The 19,766-nt window shown below is 39.2% G+C and overlaps 1 protein-coding gene across 4 annotated transcripts in view; it reads left to right on the plus strand.

Moving 5' to 3' along the window:
• LRCH1 (leucine rich repeats and calponin homology domain containing 1) overlaps window positions 1–19,766 on the plus strand; it is a 216,840-nt gene that overhangs the window by 167,141 nt on the left and 29,933 nt on the right. For 2 of the 4 annotated variants that reach the window (XM_066380987.1, XM_066380988.1), the window contains exons 12-16: window positions 1,975–2,064; window positions 2,167–2,203; window positions 8,979–9,032; window positions 9,706–9,778; window positions 13,223–13,324. In XM_066380987.1, the coding sequence (XP_066237084.1) occupies window positions 1,975–2,064; window positions 2,167–2,203; window positions 8,979–9,032; window positions 9,706–9,778; window positions 13,223–13,324 (356 nt within the window). The remainder of the gene's footprint in view (window positions 1–1,974; window positions 2,065–2,166; window positions 2,204–8,978; window positions 9,033–9,705; window positions 9,779–13,222; window positions 13,325–19,766) is intronic. The other 2 variants (XM_066380990.1, XM_066380991.1) reach the window with 1 other exon arrangement.

The raw sequence follows: 19,766 nt of genomic DNA on the forward strand, positions 1-19,766 counted from the left end.
GATATGAGGATGCATAAGTTACAGCTCTTCCTTCTAAGAACTGAAACTGTAATGAATGGATATTACCTTGAGGAGTTATTTATAATTATAATTTTGACACGCATACTTAAAGATGGATAAAATATGGCTGCATATATAAAATATGTGAGCCCAGATGGAAAAGGGAGGTGGCTAGGCTAGCCTTCCTGCATGTGTGGATATTAACTTTTAATAACTAGCAACTTCAAGGAGAAAGCAAATCCTGACTGAATTAAAAGCTTGAGCAAAGGAATATAGGTCAAAGAGAATAGAGTAGGCTTCGAACATCTCAGGCAGATGGAATGATTGCCACCTCATCTGTGCTCCAGGCTTCTCTTGTGGAACTGGAAACAGGTGCCCTGACCTTACGTGCAGGACTGTAGTCTGGCCATTTCCGCTCCGCGACAGTCATACCAGTGCTCTGCTGTGCGGCCAGCACTGAGGATGACCGGGGGCGTTTGGAGTACTGCAGGGGAGGACTTCCAACACTGCTTTCAGGGGCTGAAACTTTATTTTATTATATGTACTGGGACGTAATGACAGTTTAAAAATAGGATTCTTCGTGTTAATTCTCTTTAATCTTTGCTTCAGGCCTAGCTTTTTATTAAGTGCCTAATTAAGACATGTTTTTTAGAGAGCTGAGTTCATATCCTAAACCAGGGTAGTTAGTGAGACGGTAGGAAACGGGGATAAAAGAGTGTGTGTGTGTGTGTGTGTGTGTGTGTGTGTGTGTGTGTGTTATAAGTACTTAGCTTTTAGGGTTGTATTTGAAATGATATATAAACTATTAGTGGAAAGGTAAATTGGCAAAACTGTTCCGGAGGGCATCCTAGTAGTATGTAGTTGTGGTCTAAAAAATATAGAAACCCTTTATTTAAATATTTATTATATATATATGTGTGTGTGTGTATATATATATGTGTGTATATATATATATGTGTGTATATATATATATATTATGAACTCATTCCTGCCTTATAAGATAGCTTTGTAAGTTTTATATAATTTATAGAAATTTCTGGTTTTAAAGTTGCAGAAATTCAGAAACTGAGACTTTTTAAAAAATAGAAATGCATCTCAAATTGCTCATGAATATTTCCTTTTTTTTAAATGAGGGTATTAGTGTATATCAGAGTGATCTTCCTTTTAAAGAAAAGGACCCTTGGTACATATATCATAATATAGTATCCTTAAAGTTTTTGCTTGTTTCTATAAATTTATCAAGTTCTAGAATAAAATGTGTTGTGTGCTACCTATGAATATTATGACTATCAGAAATTACTATTACATTGCAAATAACTTGAATTTCCATATCAATTATCAGAAATTATATTAAAACTTTATTAAATTTGGTACACAATGAGAAAATACCATTTAGTTTGAAATTTCTACCATAAACCTCATTATTCAATCCTAATGATATATATATTTTTTTAATATATTAAAATTTTTTTTTTTTTTTTTTTTTTTTTTTTTTCATTTTTCTGAAGCTGGAAACGGGGAGAGACAGTCAGACAGACTCCCGCATGCGCCCGACCGGGATCCACCCGGCACGCCCACCATGGGGCGGCGCTCTGCCCACCAGGGGGCGATGCTCTGCCCATCCTGGGCGTCGCCATATTGCGACCAGAGCCACTCTAGCGCCTGGGGCAGAGGCCACAGAGCCATCCCCAGCGCCCGGGCCATCTCTGCTCCAATGGAGCCTTGGCTGCGGGAGGGGAAGAGAGAGACAGAGAGGAAAGTGCGGCGGAGGGGTGGAGAAGCAAATGGGCGCTTCTCCTGTGTGCCCTGGCCGGGAATCGAACCCGGGTCCTCCGCACGCTAGGCCGACGCTCTACCGCTGAGCCAACCGGCCAGGGCCTAATATATTAAAATTTTAAACTAAGTATGACGAAAGCAGTAGGATTTATTACGAGTTTAGTACATTTGCTAACATCTTTTTTTTCTACTCTTTAGATTAAGCACAGATATTACAGAGAGACATGTTGTAAACTTCTATCCTAAAGAATCAGCAGAAACCTTAGAATTTCAAGATTCCACACTAAAGTATGTTGACCTTTTAAAAACTGAATGTTTCTTCTTTTTGCATTAAAATATGAATGCTTTAAATTCTACTTTGTATCTTTTTTCCCCTTGTTCCTGCTACAGTGGTCAAATCCAGCTGGAGACATCTCCAGTGGGTGAGGTAAGGCTCCTCTTGGGATAAGCAGAGCTGAATGCATATTCTGTCAGAGTAGTGCCCACCATGTTCTTTCTATAGAGTTACCAGGGGGTAGAACATTCCTTAGACCCATATTCAATTTTGTTCAAGATCTGTTTTCCAAATGTTTTATACTTGTACCTTCTTTTGTTTTCTGGTTTATCTATTATACAGTACTTCACTTCCCATTAAAGATAAGAGTTGGCTATTTTCATTAAATTCTCTGAATATTTTTGTGTCAGATGGTCTTGCTCAGTCAGGTCATAGTGACTAAGATCCACAGGGATCCTGCTCAGTGTCAGAAACTGGAGGTAGGACCACTTACTGCAGACTTTAGAGCAGGCGTGGCCAACAGTTTTTGTCTCCGGGCCAGATTAGAAAGAACTTCTTTTCACGGGCCAGATGAAATATTAAAATTAAAAAATGTTAAATACAAAAATGATTTGTTTAAGTAAACAAAATTTTATTATGTAATTTGTTTATGAATAAATGTAAGTGAGTGAAAAAATTTTAATATACAATATTATTTTAACAAAAATATATTTTAATGAAAATATAATTACATACCATATAAATATCCAAACTGTATCGCAATCCATCAAAACAATATTTAATTAATAGAATGAGCTTGAAGGGGTTATATCGCAAATAAAACAATTATTTCATTTTACAAACAGCCTGGACACGTTTTCAGTTATCAACTGCAGCTATTGTCTATGCTACAATGCCACTTGATTCAGCACACTTGATCACAAAGATAACGAATTGTTTGACGTTGAGTGCACACTGGCAAACTCTGCCTAAAAGAATGTGGGTTTCACATCGCTGCCAAACGCCAAACAGTTCATATCGAGTACAGACGAGTACAAAAGTTGTAAATCTTTATAATGGAATTTTTTTAAAAAATAGAGAGGTATTGCGAATCCATTTGACCAATTATTGGAAGTTAACCCTAGATTAGTCACAAGTATAATTCTTTTCCGCGTATCACTATCTTCTTAAATATCTCGATTTCCAATAATCAAAGACGCATATGCTTCTGAGTAGCTGAGATTTTAAAGTAGTGGAGAATATTAAAAATTTAATCACGGGCTGCATAAACTCATTATGCGGGCTGTATGTTGGCCGTGCCTGCTTTACAGCCACGAAAGAAGCCTATGTATGAACTGGCCAGATGCAGATAAACTACAAAAGACTGGAAAAGCAAGAACAAGTGATGTGGGAAATGCCTAGGAGGAGTAAAAGGGTATAACTAATGGTGGGGATGATTGCGGACTAAACCTTAGAGTGACATTGGGTGGAATTGGGTGCTGTGTAAAGCAGTTACGACATGAAACTAGAGATGAGCCTGGAACGTCTCAAAGAAACTCACAGAGAGGTGGGTTCGGGCTGGTGACTTGAGCGCGGAACAGGTTACAATCTGTTTAGTCCCTTCTCAGTGAGTGGGTTTAGGATGGCTAATTACAGTACAAGCAGATATACATCCTCTGAGGTGTCTGAACATATTCTATAGTAAAGCAGTTTCACACCGTTGACTATCTAAGTATGTTAAAGTAAGGGGAAAAAACTGCATTTGAAAAAGCCACTTTCCTAGAGCATGTGGTTTCATTGTTAAGTGCAGGGACTTGGAATAACATTGTTTCAGTTACATCTCAAAGACTTGCTGACTGAGTGACTATGGGCAACCTCTCTAAACATCAGCTTCATTTTCTGTAGATTGGGATTGGTCTCACAGCCCAGAGCACCGAAACAGTAGTTGATACTGTTGCTCCACTATATTACTCAATATTATTGGTGTGGTCCTTAGGCAGCGTCAGCCCACCACCTTCTCCTGGGTGGAGGCTTCGCAGAATCACCCAGTGGTGGAACATCAGGAAGTCTTTGACTTGAAGCTGCCCTGGGCCTGGTTCTTCGGGCTCCTTTTGGGACATGCTACTTGTGATTCTGTACAGTCCCACCCTTTTTTAAAAGCTGTTTAGACCTGTGGTGGTGCAGTGGATAAGAGCATTTGCCTGGAACACTGAGGTCACTGGTTCAAAACCCTGGGCTTGCTGGGTCAAGGTACATATGGGAGTTGATGCTTCTAGCTCCTACCCCCTTCTCTCTCTCTCTCTGTCTCTCTCTTTCTCATGCACATGTGTGCTTTTTCTCTCTCTAAAAAATAGTCTTTAAAAATAAAATAAAAATTGTTAAAAGCTGTTTACTTGGAAATAATTTGTTTTTCTGAAATAAGAAAGCAGGGAAGCAGAGAGACAGACTCCTGCATGCGCTTGACTGGGATCCACTAGGCAAGCCCGGGGGTGATGCTCTGCCCATCTGGGGGTTGCTCCCTTGCAACTGGAGCCATTCTAGCGCCTGAGGTGGAAGCCATAGAGCCGTCCTCAGCGCCTAGGCCAACTTTGCTCCAGTGGAGCCTTGGATGCTGGAGGGAAAGAGAGAGACAGAGAGGAAGGAGAGGGGGAAGGGTGGAGAAGCAGATGGGCACTTCTCCTGTGTGCCCTGGCTGGGAATTGAACCCGGGACTTCCACACCCTGGGCCGATGCTCTACGGCTGAGCCAACTGTCCAGGGCCTTGAAAATAATTTTAACCTTATAAAAGTTTTGGGGAAAAATTACAAGAGTCTACAAAAGGTACAAAAACTTACACCCTTATACCCAGCTTTACCTGTGATTAAATTAACATTTTTACCCCATTGATGGTGTTACTTACTCTCTGTTTCTTTGTTAACACACCTATAGTTCTTTTTCTAAAACCTTGAGGGTAAGTTTCATACATCATAGTCCCTTATCTTTTTTTTTTTTTTTTTTTGTATTTTTTCTGAAGCTGGAAACGGGGAGAGACAGTCAGACAGACTCCCACATGCGCCCGACCGGGATCCACCCGGCACGCCCACCAGGGGCGACGCTCTGCCCACCAGGGGGCGATGCTCTGCCCCTCCGGGGCGTCGCTCAGCTGCGACCAGAGCCACTCTAGCGCCTGAGGCAGAGGCCAAGGAACCATCCCCAGCGCCCGGGCCATCTTTGCTCCAATGGAGCCTTGGCTGCGGGAGGGGACAAGAGAGACAGAGAGGAAGGGGGGGTGGTGGAGAAGCAAATGGGCGCTTCTCCTATGTGCCCTGGCTGAGAATCGAACCCGGGTTCCCCACACGCCAGGCCGATGCTCTACCGCTGAGCCAACCGGCCAGGGCAGTCCCTTATCCTTAAACATTTCAGCGTATGTTTTCTAAGAAGAGTGATTTTTGTCTTACATAATCACAGTTATCGACTTTATAAATTTACATGGATGAAATATTTAGTCTGCCATTCATATTCCAAACATTTAAGTTGATCTAATGTCATTCATAGAGATTTGTTCCCCTCCAGCGTAGGATCCAGCCAAGAAGCAGGTAGTTGAACATCTCTAGAATCTTTCTTTGCTTCTTCTGACCTTGAAATTTTAGAGAATAAAGCCCCCCCCCCCTTTTAAATGGGATGCTCCTTACTTTGTGGAACAAAATTCTCTCATATTTCTTCATAATTAGATTGAAGTTCTGCATTTTTAGTGGATACTGCACAAGTGATGTGTTCTTCATTTGGGGGGGGCACACTGTCCATCTGGGCCTCATAGATGATGTTAATTTGATCACCCAGTCGAGGTGACTTCACTGGATAATTCCTATTCAATTTTTTCCTTGCAACCAGTGAGCAGTCAGTGAAGAGGTGCATGTCATTGTCCTGTTGCAGGTCCACTTTTGACTCTAGTGACACAAACGCCCACCTGTGTACATGATTTCAGGAGTACCAGGAAGACAGAAAACCTCCCAAAAAGACTATCTCTACTCCATCTCTGATTTACAATGTCAGTGTTAATAGTTTTTTTATTTTTATTATTTTTGGTTATATGAGGAATCATTTAATATAAGAAATTGTTGGCCCTGGCTGGTTGGCTCAGTGGTAGAGTGTCGGCCTGGCGTGCGGAAGTCCCGGGTTCGATTCCCGGCCAGGGCACACAGGAGAAGCGCCCATCTGCTTCTCCACCCCTCGCCCTCTCCTTCCTCTCTGTCTCTCTCTTCCCCTCCCGCAGCCAAGGCTCCATTGGAGCAAAGATGGCCCAGGCGCTGGGGATGGCTCCTTGGCCTCTGCCCCAGGCACTAGAGTGGCTCTGGTCGCGACAGAGCGACGCCCCGGATGGGCAGAGCATTGCCCCCTGGTGGGCATGCCAGGTGGATCCTGGTCGGGCGCATGCAGGAGTCTGTCTGACTGCCTCTCCGTTTCCAGCTTCAGAAAAATACAAAAAAAAAAGAAAAGAAATTGTTACTCATTTTCTTCCCTTTCTAGAGCAGTTCTCTGTCTGTGAAAGACATATCTCCATGATTTTAAAAAGGGAGGGGACTAGCCTGACCTGTGGTGGCGCAGTGGATAAAGCGTCAACCTAGAAACGCTGAGGTTGCCAGTTCAAAACCCTGGCTTGCCTAGTCAAGGCACATATGGGAGTTGATGCTTCCTGCTCCTCCCCCCTTCCCTCTCTCTCTCTCTCTCTCTCTCTCTCTCTCTCTCTCTTTCCTCTCTGTAATGAATAAATAAAATCTTAAAAAAAAAAAAATATAAAGGGAAGGGACTGCAGCTGGCTCTGGTGGAAAGGAAGTCACAGGGAGGAATAAAAAGAAAAGAGAATAATGGATTAGCCAGTGCTAATGATTCTGTAGACCTTAAATGGGATCTTCATTCATGACTTGGCTATTTTTATATTCTCTCTTTCATCTCATTTAGGAATAAAGCAGTATCTTTAGCGCAATCTTGAATGAATTAGTATTTGTTGAATACTTGTGCTGGATTCAGACTTGCTTTTTGTTGCCAAGGACTGCTCTATGAAGGATATGAAGCTGTCCTCACTTTTAAGTAATGTTAAGAATTGTGGAGGAAAGAAGACATAGATATTGAAAAAATTGAGAGAAGATGTTGGGCAGATAAAATGTATCATGCTCACTTTGTAAAAGATAACGCTGCCCACGTGGAGGCCGTTGCCCAGGTGATATTAATGTGTGTTGGGGGCAGACAGGATTGTTGTAGCCTGGGGCTTGGTTTTGGGATTAAGCCTTTCCCACCCTTTTTGATGTGGGGCAGTACAATCCAATCATGCCTCAGAGAAGTGACTTTGTATTAGAGACTTCCCTATTTTGAATATTGGTTTTGAATCTACACTATAAAATAGGGGCAGAACAGGAGCTTGCTCTCTTGGTTCCTGGGATGATTAGCATGAGAGAGTAGAGGGAGCAGAGCAGAGAGCAGAAAGAGGCCATGTGGCCAGGAGAAGCAGCCAAGATGGCGGAGTGTTGAGTGAGAAGCCAATTTGTGCAGAGTTTGTATCTGGGATAAGGAAGGAGATGGGGAACTGAGGAGAATAAGTCTGGTGAGCTAGAAACCTTTGATTCTAGGAAACTCGGATAAGTCAGTGGCTTTGTGAGCACTGAATGTGAGTGGGTTTTGGAGCCCAGTGTGTGTTTTTACTTGCCTGCCGGGTGCAAGCTAGGATTAAAGACTATGGCCCACCAGTTTGTGGCTCCGTTGTTTCTTTACCGACTGTCTGAATCCAATGCGAACCTGCATGGGCCGGGCTGCTCTGATGGTAGCCCTGGCCGCTGGCTTTACAGAAGAATATAAGATGGTTTGTAATCCTGAGTGTTTTAGGTTCTCTGGGAGATGGGGGAAGGGAGAGAGAGTTTAAAGAGAGGGAAGTAAGTAGAACAGGGGTGTTCGGGGGTGGGGGAGGCAGTTGGATTTCAGTTCGTCCAGGAAGTTGTGCTGAGAACGGTAGCATGGCTATGGTAGAGTTAGGACAGTGAGGAGTGGATTGTACCCAGTTATACAGGCGAGCCTAAAATCATGCAGTGGTTTGTAATTGGAAGCGCATCACATTATTTCACCATGAACACACTTTAGTTATCCATATCTAGTTTGGATAGCATTGGCATCCATTCAGGAAAGAATTGCAAATTACATTCTCATATACATAATGCGGAATGGGAGATAACAGGAAAAAATAGAGGAGGAAGTTGCTTATGTAGAGAACCAAACCTGAAGTTACTTATTAGTGGTTCTCACAGAGCCATTGAATTGGGTAGGGAAATTAATAACATTTTATTCTAAAAAAAGACGTTTTTTCCTTGGATTTGTAAAATTTAGGAGTATTTTTAATAGCACTTTTTAACAATCTTAAATGTATACTAATTTAGTGTAGTATGTACGAGATGTTTTTATTGACCATCACCAAATTTTTTATTAAGGTTCATCAGTGGGGTTTTTGACTACCATTTAAAGAAGGTAGATCTGGGTAACATAAGCGTTTGTTGTCAGAGCAAACTGACGTTGAATTGATAGCAGAAGATTTTGCCAGGTAATCCAAGATCCAGGAAAGCTCCCCGTGAGGCTGTGTATTTGGAGAATGACTTCCTGAACCATTTCTAAAAGCCCGTAGTTAAAATGGGGCTGGGAGCAGCAGGTGGCCTACCTTCACAGGTGGTTTGGGCTGACCTCTTTGCTCTGGGAATCCCTTTGCTTAGTTTATATGGTTTTTAGATGTATTTTTCTGTGACTATAGCTGCATGGTTTTAGAAAATGAAAGGATAACCTGCTTAGCGACTTAACACACTAATTAATTAATTCATTGTATATTCATCGTGTGCTTCTGTGCCACGAGTATGATGAAAGTAAGAAAGACAGGTCTTGCCTTGGTAATTTTACAGCCCAATGAAACACACTGTTCTTTTTTTTCTTCTTTAAGGTGCAAAATGACCTAGCATCACAGAGTAATGGGAGTGAATATTCGCCAAATGAGGTAAGTTTCCTGGATATTAATAAAAAGTTGAGGTATTCTTTGAAGCCTAAATTTGCATATCTTTTATAAAAATACATAGTCTAAGACTGTTATGATTTAATGTGGTAATTGTATTCCAGATTCTCTGCATGAGTCTCTCTCATTAGCTATCTGAGCCATATCTGGCTCTGTGCATAAATAAGATTAATTTTAGAAGATATGTTTTGCAAACAAAATATGGGTCCATCTTTATAGTGAAAATAGTTCAAATAGGCAACATATAGAATATCTTGTTATGCATAAATGGTTCAGTGTGTGGTTTCCCTGTAGATGAGGTCTGTTCAGATGAGGTTTGTTTGTTCACTTATGAGAAAGATGTGAGTGTGTGCGTGCACATATCTGTTCTGGAGCAGAAAAGGATCGCTGGTTTCACAGGATTGTAAAATATTTTTATAATGAGCCAATAAAAAAATTGAATGGATCTTCCCCAAAATGACATTCTGTTGATGATGCCCACTTAAAGCACCTGCAATGTGAAGTTGCATTGATTATTATATTGTTTAGCCAGGACTCCACTACACAGCAGCACATGCAAAAAGTAGCAGCTTTATCAAACTCCTTGAGCATAGAGAAGCAAGCATTTATGGTTCTGCTTCAGTGTTTTACAAAATTTCCTTTCCTTGTGACCTCACAGATTAGAGAGAACTCCCCTGCAATCTCTCCTACCACCAACAGTACAGCCCCGTTTGGCCTGAAGCCTCGATCAGGTAAGTTAAAGCCTCGATATGCTTACACTTGTAAACAACCCATGGTTTCTCTTTGGCCTTCTAAATGGATGCAGCCTTGTTCACTTCAGTGAGTCTGAGTCCTGGCGTCCTAACCTGGCTGCAGCTTGGGAAGGCCACAGTTTAGAGCCTTGTTTTCGGTGATCCAGTTGTTAGTTTGTGTTATCAGTAATAGATTATTTTACTTCCTTTAGAATCAGAGCAAAGAGGATAAAGGTAATGGGGCATATAAGTGGGAGGAAATATTCTATTATAATCTATTGAGTTTTTTTTAACCCAAGGAAGATAAAATTGTTAGCCCTTTGCCCCTATGGTTCCTGGTTCCTGATTAGTTTAGTTAGGAGAAACCTCTGGGAGGGTGAGGTGACTTCTTTCTATGACATCCATCACTGGCCTTCTGAGCCTTGGTGAGGTCTGTGTGTTTACTTACATAACAGAGTGACTGATCATTCCAAGGCTCACATGACTGGCCAGAATTTTTTTTTTTTAAGAACCTTTTTGCTTACATTGCCTACTTTCTTTTCATTTCTTGTTAGTACATCCACCAATATAAATTATAACACTGTGTAGAATAACTTGATTCTATTTTATATTTAAAATTTTTTATTTATTGATTTTAGAGAGTCAAGAATGGGGAGAGAGAGGGAGCAAGACAGAAACATTCATCTCTTTCTGTATATGCCCTGACTGGGAATCGAACCAGCAACCTTTGTGTATCAGGACAACTAACCAACTGAGCTATCCCGCCATGGCATCACTATTGATTTTAAACAGAAGGACTATGTGTAGAAAATTTTGGTTCTTCTGGTTTCTCCAAGTACTTAAAATTCTGGCACTATCTGCCTTCTTCTAGGTCCTTCTTTGTTTATACATTTTTGATTCTTAGGTCTTTTGTATATACACTCACTACTAGTGCTTTTAACTAAGTGCAAAAAATGGACTCAGGCACTTTTAAGCAAAAGCTAGTAAAGAACTTAGATATCATTGGGTTTTCCAGTAAAGCATTTTGGCCACAGTAGAAGTTATACATGTTCATGTTTTGAAAAAGGGTACTCATAGAAAAAAAAAACCAAAGATAATCATTTACAAAGGATTTTTTTAAAGCAAGTTGATTGATGACTACTCTGTGGTCAGATGTAATGGTTTCCTAGCATTTTGAATGAGCTGTAACAGGCAGAGCTGTTTGAGAAAATGCTGGGGCATGGCAAAGGTTGTTAGTAGGTGTTTTATAGATTGGTGTTCGCTTTATTATGAAATAAGTTCAAATGGCTGGCCTTTTCAATTTTGGAACTGAGCATATGTGGCCAGAACTAGGCTGGCCTTCATTTCTGTGGTGTCAGGTGTGTGCTGGAAGGACAGTGGTCACTCAGCGCACGGCGTTTGTGCCTTTAGTGACAGCCCATCAGGAGAGCTGTTGCTACACACTGGAGACCTCATGTTAGGCTACAGACTTCCTCCTAATCCTTAGAAGCAGTTTTACGCAATTTTAAAATAAATATTTTCTAATTGATCAAGTCAAAATGTGAATAGATCTTTAAAAAATACTATTTTTTTTTGAACGTGCATTTTTGCAATTTGCTTGTAAAGTTGTCTCAGTCAGTGGTCCCCAACCCCCGGGCCATAGACCGGTACTGGTCCGTGGGCCATTTGGTACCGGTCCGCAGAGAAAGAATAAATAACTTACATTATTTCCGTTTTATTTATATTTAAGTCTGAACCATGTTTTATTTTTAAAAAATGACCAGATTCCCTCTGTTACATCTGTCTAAGACTCACTCTTGACACTTGTCTCAGTCACGTGATACATTTATCCGTCCCACCCTAAAGGCCAGTCCGTGAAAATATTTTCTGGCATTAAACCGGTCCGTGGCCCAAAAAATGTTGGGGACCACTGGTCTCAGTGACTTTCTTATTACTTGTATGGAGTCAGAACTCAGTCAGTTTATCAACATTGTACTTGAGCTGTTACACTGTTTCAGTTTCTTCCTACTGGTGAAAATCAGTGGGGTATTTATTTTGAATAGTAGAAAAAGACAATTTCCTCTCCAAGCTTCCAGTCCTGTAATGCTGACTAACTCATATGGAAGTTGTCCTACTTGTTGAAAGCTCTGTGGTGTTTGGTTACTGTAAATAGCACTGATTTATCTTCACAACATCAAGTGGATTTTAGAACTTTATAAAACTATTTTATTATGAAGTATTTTTTATTATGAAGTATTATGTATTAGAATTTTTCAATAATTTAAAAATATTACAGTATGCATTGTTCACATTTTCTAGAAAATAATATCTATAGTAATCTTAATTGGAAATGATATAATTTAAAAAGATAGAAATTCTTTTTCATTGAGTAGCTTTGGAACTTTTAAAAGCCAACTAATTTTTCTTTTAAAGTTCATTATATGGATTTATTTGGTATCTGTGTTATAAGTAAAAACAGACTGTTCAAATCAGCAACTTGGAATAAGAACTTAGATTCTTAAAGTAGACTGATAGTTTGCTTTAAAAGAAACATTTTTTTTCTCCAAAGAAAAATGACTGTATCTACCCAAATATTTATTCCTAGAACAATGTCCATTTATTTTACTGGCCCTGCTTTACAATTGAATAACATTTCCTAGTTATAGCTCATACAGGTGTTTCCTGATCATATAATTAGTATATGGATATTTAGTGTGAAAAATGTTACCATTTCATAAATGACCAACTCAGAAGTGCTTGAAGTTGATTGACATGGATTGGTTAATTAGGTTTGTTGTAAGAAAAACTCTACTAATGTCCAAATTGTTTTTATACTAACAAATATTGACAACAGTATCGACGTGTGTATGTCACGTTGAGCAGATAGACTGGATTTGCCTAGAAACAAGCATGCCAGTAGACTTAGATGTCTTTAAAGAGAAACTACATTGCCTTGGGGAAAAAATTCACAGTAGTAAACACTGATTTTATAATAGCTTTATTGTTAAATAATAGAGATAGCTTACATACATTAAGCTTGGGCTGTGTAACCAAATTTTTTGTATGAGTCATATTTGCTAAGACTTAGCTATTTAGGTCTTTGGCAAAGATATCTGGTAGGTCTTTTGCCTTTTCTCTATAATCAGTTGGTTATTCTTTTTGCTGACATGATTCATGAGTACTCGAGGTCTGTGGGCTTGTGGAACTGTTAAGATGAACTGTATTAACTGCATGCAAAGTGTATGATTGATAAGTACTAACACTAAGTTTTTATCATTCTTTTTATTCCATGCGCCATCTTTCATTCTTTCCCTGTATTATACATTTGAAATAAAATCCCATAATATGAAACTCGCTCCATTTCCATACAATCTTTATGCCATTTGTGAAATGCTGCGGCCCCTTGGGTTTTTCCTGGTCCTTGCGCAACTATATACGTGGCCCGGCTCACTCGCTCTCCTGCAGACCCAGCCCTCACTCTTCCTATCTCCTTCAACAAACTTACACAGGCACAAACATGGGACAACTCTAGCTACAGTGTTCCATCTGAAGGAGACAGTGACAATGGTAGGTGGCTTTGTACCTTTTCTTCACTGTGCTTATGAATAAGCCAATTAATGGACTGAACATTGATTTCTGTGGTAGCTGAAGGTAGAGCTGTATTCACTTGCATGCCCGATATGAGCTATTAAATGACGAGTAACCCTGGAAAGCGAAGTTCAGGAGAGTGCATGCGTATTGCTCTGGAGCGGTTTGCCAGACTTGCTTTTCATTATTTGAATATTCTGAATTTGGGGAGAACTTTACAGAAATTTCTTCTCTATTTTTTGTTTCTGCTCAAGTTTTTTGGCTTGTTTGCTTATTTATAAGAATCTGGGGTTTGCATATTTGGGTAATCTCTGCTTGCTCCTGCATCTGAACTAAATGCTTCTAGAGTTTGATCTTTTATTATCTATGCTTACTGTATGAGATCTGTTTTTTTTAATTATTTAAAAAATTAAATTTAACGGGGTGACATTGATCAATAAGAGTACATACATAGGTTTCAGGTAAAATTTCTATGTATAAAGTTTTAAAAATAATTAAGATGTGCAGTGCTGATCTTAGAGTGATGTGCTGAGAATAATGCTGACATTGTGAAATTTCTAAAAAATGAAAAGAAACCACTCACCTTTCTCTCTCTCTCTCTCGGTTTTGCAAATTACTTGCACATTTTGACTTTTGATACCTTCTACCTTTTTGAGTGTCAGTTCATTTATATAATATTCAAGAATAGTAACTTGACCTGAGAATCAAATGCACAAGTGAAATTGAGGACACTTCGCTGGGATTAATGTTGATATCTCTTCATGTCATTAAATATTTTAAATAGCTTAAGAAATGAAAATAAAAGAAATACAGTTAGTTACAGCTACATACCACATAGTTGAGTTTCTATTCTAGTGTAAATTAGTTCATATTTTAAACATTTTACTTCAAGGTATACAGTGATGAGAGGAACGTTAAGTGGATCCTTTTTCCCATCTCGGTGTGTTATATGGAGTATGTAGGAAATATACATTTAAAACATTTGCTGTGGTTTCTGGTCAGAATTCAACCAAAAATACTTTTCCAGTTTTCTTATGTGGAAGGATCTGTATTTCTTATTATAGGTTAATTATAAAAAGAATTTTATTTCATATATTTCTAAATTTTTTAACTGAAAAGAAGTATGATTAAACAACAACAAAAGTACCTCTTTATATTATTCTATTTTAAATTCTGGAAGTTAAGGAGGGCCAAATGGAAACTTTTTTGATAAACTGCTCCTTTACTTAAAAATTTAAAAACAGTACGGGGGAGAGAGGCATTTTTGTTGTTCAAAAAAACTTGGCTCTTTGTTGGTCTGATTTGTTTAAAGGAGATAAAGCCTAGAAGGAAAGATTTATGTGTGATTGGGTATTTCCTTAGGAGTGATATCTGAAACCAAAGGACTTTTTTTGTATTGTTGTTGTGGTTCAGCTGGGAAAGGTCTAGACATCTTGTGTAATAGTAGGGTATCTATCTAGTAGATGAGCCAACTTAAAACCAGAAAGGTGAGGTGACAGGTCGAGTCACACTGTTAGGTAGACATGGAGGTGGGACCATGCCCAGGGCTCCTGTCTGCCATATCTACATTCATTCTATAGCTGCTTCTTGAAGACTCGCTGTGCAAGTTGCTAAGGCAGACAATCCTAATAAAAAAAGACAATCCTTTTTTATTAACAATCCTAAGAATTCATAGAAAATAATCATGCGGAAATATTTCTTAAAATAAAATAACTTTGCAATACTTTCTTGGTATTTTTAGTATGAGTGGAAATTTCAGGGACTCACATGTAGCGCTTACGCTGTGCCACAGTAATTGTGAAGGGATCGTATTCAACGTTTGTGTGGCTTAGTCTCGTCCGATATTTGATGGCTGTCATTTGTTCCTAAGTGCAGTTTGCCGGTAATACGTCTTGGGCAACAGGTGCTTTTCTTTACAGAAATTTTTACAAATATTTATACAGTCCCCAGGTCTAATATATTATATGCATCTTTGTTCTCTTTGTGCCAAACTTTGCCTTCTGATATGGATATATTTTCCAGTACATATTTAGAATTAATGAAGCTGCATTTGTTATATAGGTCTACAAGTATGTAGGCTAATGTTGCAAGAAGAATACAGGCTACTTTTTGTGATGTTCCTGCTGGTCCTCTCAAGTAGGAGATCCTATTCAGTGACTTCTCTTGGTATTATCACATCGTTTTTTCTTCATTATCTAATCTGCAACTACCTCAACTTTTACAAATACTGTAAATGGCATCTTATTACCAGTTCAACCTAGCATAATGTTACTTGCCTTTCATTTATATTATTTAGTTACATTTTTGGTAAAGTAAGCATTTTTGTACCTTCTTCATTGTCTTGATTGACATTACAATTCCCCATTTATTTAAAGCTATAAGTATTGCTTTTCAGTATTTCACACCAGATATATCCCACATGAAAATCTATTTTCTCTAAAATGCATTCTCCAAAAAATGAAAATAAGAAATGGCAGTTTGGATTCACACAATCTCCAAATTTCCGTTTCCTAAGATAGAGGGGCGAGGATGTGGATGTGTGTCTGTAGGTCTGTCCGTCACTGGGACAGGATGGGGCAGCGTCACTTCAAGTTGCTCTTACCTTGAAACTTGGCTTCTGCTTTTTCTCTTTTGGCCCCTGAGTCTCTTTCCTTTTCCCTTTGGTTTGAGGTTAAAACTGTTCTGATCTGCTTTTGAATCATTTGCCCTTTTTCATTTGCAATGAATTGGTGGGTGCTAATTTATACCTACTTAAAGTTAATCTTTAAATTATCATGGGGGAATAAATGAATGAATGAATGTATCCATCTTGGGTCAGTTTGCAGGCATTTTCTTGAATATTTTTACCGTAATCTTGTACTTAATACAAAAAGGAGGAATCGAGGCTGTGAGAAGTGTTTCAGTGGTTTGTAGCCTGGGATTCATATTAGAATCATCTGAGCATTTGAGAAGTACAGCTGGCTGTGCCCCACACGCACAGATGCTAATTTATTTGGTGTCACATGGAGTCTACATATTGATTAATTTTTACTAATCTTTAAGATGGCTACATAGGTGAAAGCCACTGGGGTAAGTAAATTCCCCAACATCATAGAGAGCAAGTTTGAGCATCTTGAGGACAGAGAATGTGTCTAATTCATTTTAAGGCACTAGATGGGAATAAAGTAATGCACTAATCAGATTTCTAACTCATATTAGCTTAGATTTAGAGCTTGTGATATTTTTCAAAGCCACCATATTGCTGCCCTCAAGTTTGTTTATCTTAAACATTACAGCCAGTCCCGGTCCTTAACTTCCAAGAAGAAATTGAGAGCTAAGTTTCAAAATCTCATGTGCCCAAAGAGAAGAAATCTCTAAAGTTAAATTTAGGTAATGAAGGTAATACAGACTGATAATTTTTATATGACGAGTACATTTTGTGGTAGTAAGTAAGTATCACCTACAATCATTAGAGAAATGGTTTCTTGTTCACATCCTTAAACATTTATTGGTGTCTACCATGTAATAGGCATGATGCTTATTACTATGGATACAACTCTGAAAAACACAGAGATCTCTGCTTTCATGGATTGTTTATTTCAGATTCAAATTCATTCAGATCTGAACACTTAAGTTTTAGGAAATTTTTCATGGAATGAAAATTCAGCTGACATTATCAGGCTAAGATAACCTCATTAAAGATACCCTCCAAATAGAGTGCTCTCTGAATGAGGGACTTTTTGAAACACTTCTTTGCATTTATTCATTTAACAAAAACTGCTTTGTGAGGCCAGGGGTAGAGGTACAAGTTGGAAGCAGACCCACACCGTTACAGAGCCGTGATGGAGAGAAACGGATTTATACAGTAAAATAGAAAACGATGCGCACCAGGAGGGGGACACAGGTAAAGAGTAGTGCACGTTTGCAGGAGAGGGGCCACTGTCAGATCCAGGATGCGGATGAGGAGGAGTGAAGGAGGAGAGAGCGGTAGTGGAGACATCAGTGGACTGTGACCTGTATCTGCAAAGATGAAGTTGATAGTCTTCACAAGCATATTCACCATTTCCTGCAGGATCTTTGCAGGAAAGATCTTTGCACATTTGTGTTTCTTCTGCTGAATAATTACAAATGTGAGCAAACCATCTTTTCCTTCTTTGAATGTTATTTGGCAGGTAGTAATTGAACAGTTAAGCAGGACTTACTCTTTTTGCATCTTAAATCACCTACCTCCCTGTCCCTGCCTTACCCCTTAGACGTGTAGTTGCGTGCACACACACACACACACACACACACTCGTACACACACTCACTCTGCTATTTTGCCACTCTTCTTTTTTTTAACATTTTTATTTATTGATTTTAGCGGGAGAGAGAGAGAAAAAGAGAAGCATCAACTCACAGTTGATTCATTTTAGTTTTTGATTGATTGCTTCTTGTATGTGCTCTGACCGGGCACACCTGGGGTTTCAAACAGGCGACCTCAACGTTCCGGGTCGAAGCTCCATCCACTGGGCCACCACAGGTCAGGCAGGCTCTTTTTCATCTTCTTTATACTTAAACCACTAGGGCGGCATTTGATTTGCATAACAGATACTAATAATGTGGTTCTCACTATTGTCTTGTAGCCTCAAGTTAAACTTTTATTACCCTGAATTTAAGTAAGTGACTTTTAAAAATTTAGTGATATGAAGTTAAGGAAAACCAGAATAATTCTTCCATAGATCAATTTGGTCATTGTGTTTGTTATTTAAATATAACATGAAAGAAAAACAAAACAAAACAGAATGAAAAACTGAGTAATATAATCATAGCTATCAGAATCTTCCCAATTCAAGTTATTCTGTCAAACAGCCCCAGAAATATAAGCAAGTACAATATTTACGCATTCTGCAGATTTGTTTTATTTTATTTTTTTAGCAAAAGAGAGAGACAGGAAGGGAGGGAGATGAGAAGCATCAACTCATAGTTGTGACACTTTAGTTGTTCATTGATTGATTCTCATACCTGCCTTGACTGGGGGCTCCAACTGAGCCAGTGACCCATTGCTCAAGCCAGTGACCATGGGATCATATCGATGGAGTCCACGCTGGAGCCGGCAACCTTGAGGTTTCGAATCTGGGACCTCAGCCTCCCAGTTTGACGCTCTGTCCACTGCACCACTACCGGTCAAGCCTAAAGACTTTGTTTTAAATTCTCATATATTCCACAATAATTAATCTATTTCAAAAACTAGTAGTAGTATAGTCATGGCTTCCAATAATTTTATGTACATTTGAAATGTTTATTTAAAACAAAATTCAAACAGGTTTTAAAATTTTGTGATTAATTAACATCATAAAGCAAACACCCAAGCGTGCATTTAGTATTAAGATGCACAGGAATTTAAAATGAAAAGCAACAGTGATGCCAGGAAATTAAAACCACTGAATATCTCATTATCTCACACGAGGCTCTCGTAGGGCGAAGATACTTGAATTGTGGGCTATTAAACAGAAGCTCACGGTAGTTTGACTTCCTGATAGCTTCATATTCAGAGTAAAACCTGCCAATAGAAATATATTGAAAATATTAAACACAATATTATGTAAGATTGCTCCCAGAAAAAAAAAAAAGGCAAAGGAAAATAAATTCTCCAAACCAGGGGTCCCCAAACTACGGTCCACGGGCCACATGCGGCCCCCTGAGGCCATTTATCTGGCCCCCGCCGCACTTCTGGAAGGGGCACCTCTTTCATAGGTGGTCAGTGGAGGAGCATAGTTCCCATTGAAATACTGGTCAGTTTGTTGATTTAAATTTACTTGTTTGTTATTTTAAATATTGTATTTGTTCCCGTTTTGTTTTTTTTACTTTAAAATAAGATATGTGCAGTGTGCATAGGGATTTGTTCATAGTTTTTTTTATAGTCCGGCCCTCCAACGGTCTGAGGGACGGTGAACTGGACCCCTGCTCCAAACATTAGATTTGTTTAAACAGTGTTGGGGCGCCACCTGCTGGCTAGTTTGTATATTATTCAATTCTCTCTGCATTCCTTGGCTTTTTTTTTTTCTTGGTAAATTTGACTTTTCTTAGGGGGAGTGCATTATTTCTAGATTCTACATTTTAATATGTATCCCTTCCAGTTGCTGTGTTTACATGGTTGCACGTTTTTCGGTGGACTCAGTGTGGTGTATGGCAGGTTTAATGCATTTACGATTTCTTCGATGCTTCCTACTTCATCAGACTTTCCTTCATTTTCCTTGGCTCTGTGAACTCATTTATTTCTCCCTGCTGGGTTACTCTGCCCTTCTTCCTTTGGTGGTCTTGCCTTTGTTTTTGAAATAATTGTCTCACTTCCTGCGAGGTAGGTTTTCATGGGCCTTGGTGACAGCCCTTTGTTGACGTGCCTTTGGGTCTCTTTGCCCCGGCCTCCCTGGGTGTCCTGAGGCGGAGGTTCGAGCCCAGGC

Source organism: Saccopteryx leptura, chromosome 4, assembly GCF_036850995.1.
Source record: "Saccopteryx leptura isolate mSacLep1 chromosome 4, mSacLep1_pri_phased_curated, whole genome shotgun sequence".
NCBI classification, from domain to species: Eukaryota; Metazoa; Chordata; class Mammalia; order Chiroptera; family Emballonuridae; genus Saccopteryx; species Saccopteryx leptura.